The 8,055-nt window shown below is 40.9% G+C and overlaps 1 protein-coding gene across 1 annotated transcript in view; it reads left to right on the top strand.

The window, feature by feature from the left end:
* Positions 1 to 788: 788 nt before the first annotated feature.
* Positions 789 to 8,055, top strand: part of LOC135217603 (chromosome transmission fidelity protein 18 homolog) — a 68,862-nt gene continuing 61,595 nt past the window's right edge. Inside the window, exon 1 of the mRNA XM_064253566.1 lies at positions 789 to 949. Coding sequence (XP_064109636.1) covers positions 789 to 949 — 161 coding nt within the window. The remainder of the gene's footprint in view (positions 950 to 8,055) is intronic.

The raw sequence follows: 8,055 nt of genomic DNA, 5'->3' as shown, positions 1-8,055 counted from the left end.
ATGTGGCTATCTAGCCTCTCATGTATGGAGGAGAAGTTGAGTGTGCAGGACCTTCAGTTCTCTACTGCTCACTCATGTAGATGCCTGGTGCTGAAGAAGTTGTATTTATTCCAACATGACCATTGGGATCTGCCTAACCTCAAGGGCCTAAAGGAACAATAAACTCAGTCTAGGTTTGACCAACAGAAACACTCGAGTTCATTTAGACTATCACTGCCTCCCCAAACTTTTAACACCCTAACTCTACCAAGCCAACTATAAAACTGAGTTGCCACAATGACAGGACCCCGCGAGTAACTGTTCTCTTTAGAAACTGAAATTCCCTAAGGTAAAGTATTGTGAAAAACCACACCGACTCTCAAATAACCACCTACACGATCGCCGACACCGAAACATTCCTCCGGAAGCCAAAGGGTAGCCATCCGATATACTTTGCGCCCTTGGACGCAGCCCCAACAAGAAGGCTCCCAAAGCGATGAAGAACCAACTGACGCTTGACTAAGAACCCCTTCTTATGAATATCCGGATAGCACTGAGGCAGATGATTTAACAAGAGGTCCCTCCTCTCCTTGACAAGGACATAGTACAACCATCCGAAATGTTAGTCTGGTATACAAACAAACCTCTCGAAACCAATGTGAAGAGGTTGTCAAACAGTCCACAGGATCTGAGAAACACCCACCAACTCTCACCACATCCACACAGAGTGGGACAAGGCCTCCCACTGGCTGTGAAAGGTGTCTTCAAAATACAAGCCTCATGATCCGTAATCCCTACCACACGAATCAATGAAGGAACCCAATAGAGAAAAACCTCAACTGACTCATAAACCGGAACTCGGACTCCAGCAGAAGAGTTACCTGCTACCTACTACAGAAAGTGATGCTAGCCTAGAGATGCCTTCCCCAAAAACTGCCCGACTCACCGAAACCAGATCAGCGTACTTGATGTTTGAGAGACTACTGGTTTAGTTGAATATGACGTATTAAACATTACTTGAATTAATTGTGAGATTCCTCTGGAGCCTGGACAGCAGATAGAGAGAATGGACAAAGTCCACCATCCATTTATACTCGCTTCCTTAGCCGGAGAAACAAAATCCCACAACTACAGTAGACCCTTGACTCACGAACGCATTGACCCACGTACAACTCGATCCCCGACCAAAATTATAGGTAAAATTTCACCCTTGACCTACGAACTAACTTTGAGATACGAACAAAAAAAAATGCGGAAAATAAAAATTCTGTTTGGGTCATGAACTAATTCTGACACATGAACATTTGAAAAATGCTGGAAATTTCTGGAAAATAACAATTCACTTTGTTTCACAAACTAATTTTTAGACACAAACATTTGAAAAATGCGCGAAATCGCCCAGCACACGTGAGAGCGTTTGAGTTGCCATGGGAACAGCCATCCTCCAGCCGCCCACGCACGGCGTCACCCACGCATCGCTCTTTGTCTCATCTCATTGTGTACAAGACGTTCGTCAATTCGCTTAGCATTTTTTGCGCTAAAACTTGTGATTTTCTTCATAATGGGCCCTAAGAAAGTGAAGAGTGGTGGTGAAAGTAAGAAAGTGAAGAGTGATGGTGAGAAGAGGGTGCAGAGGAAGATAACCATTGAAATAAAGAAAGAATTATAGAAAAGTTTGAAACGTAGTGTTCGCGTGACCGATATCGCAAGTGAGTACAAGATGGCCAAGTCGACAATTTCGACAATTTTGAAAAACAAGGATGCCATTAAAGAAGCAAATGTTGCGAAGGGAGTGACAGTACTAACCAAGATGAGATCGCAAACCCTCGAAGAGGCAGAAAAAATAATTTTGAAGTGGGTACATGAGAAACAGATGGCAGGTGATAGTGTAAACGAGCCGATCATCTGCGAGAAAGCTCGGCAATGTATCAGAGTTTGCTGAAGGAAACTCCTTCTACTAGTGCCACGCCAGATGATTTTAAGGCTAGTAAAGGGTGGTTTGATAACTTCAAGAAAAGAACTGGAATTCACTCTGTAATTAGGCATGGTGAGGCTGCTAGCGCAGACAAGGCTGCTGCTGAGGCATTCGCGACTGAGTTTGCCGAGTTCGTGGAGGCCGAAGGATACGTCGCTCAACAGATTTTTCAATTGTGATGAAACGGGCCTCTTCTGGAAGAAGATGCCCAACAGGACATTTATCACCCAAGAAGAGAAGGCGCTCCCAGGCCACAAGCAATGAAGGATAGGCTTACGCTTTTGTTATGCTCAAACGCAAGTGGCGACTTGAAACTAAAGCCGCTACTTGTCTACCATTCAAATAACCCGCGTGCCTTTAAGCAGCACAACGTAAATAAGGTCAGACTGCCTGTAATGTGGAGGGCCAATACAAAAAGCATGGGTGACACGGAACTTGTTTATGGAGTGGATTGATGAAGTGTTTGCGCCGACCGTGAGTCAGTACCTAACAGAGAACAAGCTACCCCTGCGGTGCCTTCTGATCATGGATAATGCCCGGCACACCCTTCGTACTTGGCTGACTGCAGTGAACATGACTTCATTCAGTTCAAGTTCCTTCCACCCAACACGACCTCTGTTCTCCACCCCATGGACCAACAAGTCATTAGCAATTTTAAGAAATTATATACGAAGGCGCTCTTCTCCAGATGCTTCCGTGTAACTGAAGAGACAAAATTAACCTTAAAAGAATTTTGGAAGAAGCACTTTAATGTTTTTCACTGCATAACCCTCATTGATAACGCATGGACTGAAGTTACGTACCGCACATTAAATTCTGCGTGGCGGAAACTTTGGCCCCAGTGCGTAACTGTCCGTGACTTTGAGGGCTTCGATGCAGAGATTGTGCAAGAAATTGTGTCCATGGGCAACAGTATGGGTCTACAAGTCAACGACGAAGATGTTGAAGAATTGGTCGCTGAACATTCAGAAGATTTGACTGCGGACGAACTTGTTCAACTCCACAAAGAGCAGCAGGAGCAACTTGCTCGGGAGCAATCAACTGACGAAGAGGAGGCTGGGGAGGAAGTTACAGATGTCAGCAGTGATGTGATAAAAGCCGCATTGGAAAAGTGGATGATGTCCAGTGCTTCCTTGAATTGTATCATCCGGACAAAATTGTTACGAACAGGATCGTGAATATGCTCAATGAAAATTTAATGAGCCATTTCAGAAAAGTTATGCAAGGAAGGAAAAGGCAACAGACATTGGATAAGTTTGTGATTAAAACCGTTCACCAAAAAAACCTAGAAGAGTTGAATCTCCGGAACGAGATCTCCCCGACCTGGATGGGGGAGGGTCTCCTTCCGCACAATAACCTCCTCCCCACCCACCACCCTCCTCTTCTCTTGTCCGTCAAGCCAGAAGTCTCGCCAGTCATAGTAAGTGTTCACTTTACAAACGTTTTTATAGTGTTAGTTTACCATTTTAAATTATATTATTAGATATATTAAGGTTTTTTACACTGACTTTTACATTATCTGTGTAAAATAAGGCAAAATATACATAATATATATTGGTTCGTAGGGGTCGAGAACCAATTAATATTATTCCCATTAAACCTTATGGGGAAATTAGCTCCGAGTCACGAACAATTTGGAACACGACCAAGGTCTAGGAACGGATTGTGTTCGTGAGTCAAGGGTCTACTGTATCAACCGATTCTCTCTTCAAAGGTATCTACCCTCTGTCAGACCTGTTCGGCCAGACCCGAACAGGAAAAGGAGAAAGGCTGAACCCCCACAAGAGCAGCACCCAAGAACCTGGAACTTACTACGTCTGGCTGCTCGATACCAAACGACATACAAGAAAGATCCCATCATATCTGAGCCAACCAATCCGATTGTGCAACGATATACCAATAAGACGATGATAAATTCTTGAGCAAGTCGTACTCGACTGCACAATCCCGCCCTCCCCCTAGACATGATGAGCTAATCTCGCTCGACTACGCATACCCTCACTACCCAGTGACGATAACGTTACACCTGAGCCAAATATACCTTGGCGATGAACGCCCACCCCTGCAAGTCAACCCCACACTGTTGCGCCAAACGTGTACCAACCAAGACGATGACCTAACCTTGAACCAGTCTCACTTGACTGCAAAACTCTGCACTCACCAGTGACTATGACCCGACACCTGGCCGACTACAATGGACGAGCAACATCCCGTAAGAGCGAAGAGGTTGCAAAACGCGATCCAACTAATACCCGTTACCAATACTAAATCTGGACTGGAGTCCGGAGCTGAAACTATATTGATCAAGTGAGGGAAGGAAGTACTCCCGGAAGCCCCGGATTAAAGGCCGAACCCACATTGAAACCCCTTGAAGGTGGAACAGAAAAAAAGCAGCAGGAAAAAGTTGAGAAATAAGCAGGAGAGAGAGAGAGAGAGAGAGAGAGAGAGAGAGAGAGAGAGAGAGAGAGAGAGAGAGAGAGAGAGAGAGAGAACGAGTAACCACCGAAGCACCTAGTGCCGACATTGTGCAGGTTGAGAACCAACTGTGCAGTACATATAGTGCTTTAAGGGGACCGCCCACTATGTTGTGTATTTTTTTTGTTTATTATACAAAATACATAATTTCCATATATGTTTTAGATATATATAATACCTTCATCATACAAAAATTTCAAGTCATTTGAGCAAAAACTTTTAGCTTTATTAGCAAAAATTATTATTAAAAAAAAAAATTTAGGTAGCGATTTCTCCACTATGACATCAGTTGTATTGAAAATCATACCATAAAAACTACTTTATATATGGAATAATTCTGTGAGAATAGAATATTGATTTTTTTTTTATATATATGAATTTTTGTCTACATCAAAAAAATTTAAAAAAAAAAAAGAAAGAAAGGAAGAAAAAATTGGCTCACAAGGAATTATGGGATTTTTATTCCTCTTTCCAATGGTATCTTTCTCTCTAAAATTGGATAATAAATAACCAAGTAATGGCTACCAACATGCGAATAAGTATGTTTTTGAGTTATGAGCTCCCAAAGATTTGCTATGGGTAAAAGTAAATTTTCCACTTTTTTTTTCTTTTTTTTCTTAGAAAAGTCAAAACAACATTATTATAATTACTTTATTAGTACTTTTATTGTTGATTTGTACATCAAGGATCCTGGTCCTCCCCCTAAAAGTGGCATTAATACCCTAAGCGTGACACGAGACAATGATGTTGACGGCGTGACATGAGACAATGAGGGAGCTGATAACAATGAATTTTTGTGTTTTTCTTTCAGCACACTCCTGGCCTTCGCTAATTTTGCTAGCCTTAGTTGCTGAGTAGCCTTCTTGATCTTAGGTAACTTCGGCATTGCTATAAGTTCACTAAGAAGTTATAAAAACAACGTAAATAATAGCTAGTAACCAAACGCAAGTGCGTAAGTGCATGCAAGTCCTTTGACGTCTGTGGAGTAACTGAGTCATTCTCTGAGTCTCGCCTATAAGTATAACCGCTCTGAGCAGCTCTTACACTACCGAGGGCACAAAAATGGGCTAACTATGGTGCAGACGAACTGCCAACGGCCATAGCTCCCAAGCAATTACCGCAGTAACCACGTTACGTCTCACACACCTAAGGTACAGAAATGGGAACCAAAGAAGGAAGATTACTAACTACCCTATGAAAGGAGTGGCTGATGAGACAATCGGTATCGATACAGTCAATGATGGCGCTGACGAATCTCCAACTGCCGTAGCCCTCACAAGAATACAGAGGACACATTAAGTCTCAAAACAAATAAAGGATGAAAATACGGAGTTGTGGACTCTGCAACCACCTTTGAAGCATCAACACCAGCAGCCTGAGAACTGCAGGACCCATGGAAGGTGCTAAGAGGTCTGCCCCTCCAGAATTACTTCCTTTAACGTCGAAAAGAGAGAGAGAGAGAGAGAGAGAGAGAGAGAGAGAGAGAGAGAGAGAGAGAGAATCCCCACCCAAATTCAAGGATGAAACAATGAAAACTCTTGATCTGCTGCATTATTGGCAAAGAAACAGGATGAGCGAGAGAAGACTCCAAAGCGACCTCCGAAGAATGACCACAAAAGAAGATTGTGTAATGACTATAAGTTTTAACAGAAAAATTGGAGGAGAGAGAAACTAGACTGACTCTGTTCCCCACAATAATCTTGATAAACATCATTAGAAAATCAGGAAAATTATTCAAGACGTGATCGTGAATACAGTCCGTATTCAAGCAACAGTAATTTGTCTTACAATAATTCGATTTACGATGGGGTTAGTAATTAAAACCGTCACTACATTATGAAAATAAGTCTTTCTATACTCTCACACAGCTGGCATAGACAGCAGCGTGCAGTCAGGCAGAGAGATAGTTGGGTTTAATATAGAATTTAGCCCAAAGGCCAAGTATTGGGACCTTTGAGGTCATTTAGCGCTGAAAGGAAATTGACAGAAAAGTGTTTGAAAGGTGTAACAGAAAGAAAAAAACCTCTCTGTTGCACAATGAATCAAGTGTTAGGAGAGGATGGAAAGTAAGATGAATAAAGAGAATATAAAATTAATAAAATAAAAGAGAGAGAAAGGCCGAATTACAATCGTCTAACATCACCCTTCATAACTTTGCACCCTCTTCTAAGTTAAAAAAGGATTATCTTAGTGATATATACTTGTATAACTGCGTACAGCTATGAACAACCTAACGAGAACTACTTTGTTGCTAATACGATCGAATCTGATAGCAACATCCGTTTACTGTAGTCATGCACATGCGACAGTAATTACTTACTGTATTCATATTATAAATGTAGCTGAGGCTGATAAGGCAATATTACATGCATCAGCAACATGGATAAAACTCCCAAACTTTATATGAATTCAAACGCAGCCGTGGTAAAAGAAAACTACTAGCATGAAAGAGCTCATTTACTGTTGTTTTCACACCAACAAGAGATTGATAACATAAGGCTCATAATACCTATGAAAACAAGTGAAAATGAACGGAATCGCTAAATTTTACACACTCTAAGCGGAGGGAAAAACTAGCTTCCAATGAGACGTATTAGTCAAACTTTCATTATGGTAACTAGGAACAAAAACATTTGCTGTGAATCTGGAGCAAAGGAAACTGACTAGTCAGCATCATTGCCTGCCTAGGCCATGCCCCACTTACAACCGTGCTGTGTATTGACGACAAGTTTGTGTAATTGTAATTTAATTGAAAAGTAATCAATTACATATTTTAAGGTAATTTAAATGTAACTCTTTACCCTAATATTAATTTCAGTTTACCCTAATATTAATTTCAGTTATCACTGTAATTTGATAGGACAACTGGTAATTATATTTGTAACTGTAATTGACATAAGCATAATGTAATTACTGATGGCAATTTGTCTGCTAAACAGATGAAGACGTCATACAAACGAATTCCGTCACCGGAGGGAATTTACTGGAAAGCAATGAAATGTACAAATTCCTTATGATTTCTGAGTATATGGCACGAGATACCATTATTTTCTATGTTAAATGTCAACATAGTTGAATACACGCCTTCCCTCTAGACAACAAACATAGCATAAGTGGGGAACAGCTGTTACGTCAGACATGCTAGCCAACCAGGACAAGAATGAGTTAAATTTGGTAACGCAAACTCGTATTCGCCATCAGCTGATTCCAAAACAAGAAACTAACTGCTGAGTTAGTATTTATACTACGCTAATATGATGATACATATAATACACTTATAATACTGAAGTTGGACAGAATCTGATCTTCATTCCTGTTCGATTACATTTCAAACTGAATTACCCTAAGATCGGATTCTCATTTCTATTCAATTTACACCTGTACTGAATTATCCGAAGTCTGAATGCCTTGAACCTACAGCATTAGCCACTATTAAAGATTACTATACCAATATGTAGTAAAGCAAATACTTTAGGCTAGGCTACTGTATATGCACACCATATATCATCATGAACACTAGGCTAATCGTAGTTAATTGTTATTCAATTTCTCTACATACTGAATTATCGTAAGTCAATATGCATTGAACCGAGAATTAGTTGATATTAACAATTACCATACCGTAT

The sequence above is a fragment of the Macrobrachium nipponense genome, chromosome 7, assembly GCF_015104395.2.
Source record: "Macrobrachium nipponense isolate FS-2020 chromosome 7, ASM1510439v2, whole genome shotgun sequence".
In the NCBI taxonomy this organism is placed as follows: domain Eukaryota; kingdom Metazoa; phylum Arthropoda; class Malacostraca; order Decapoda; family Palaemonidae; genus Macrobrachium; species Macrobrachium nipponense.
Note: the sequence above shows the minus strand (reverse complement) of the source record. Positions and strands in the feature narration are given on the sequence as shown.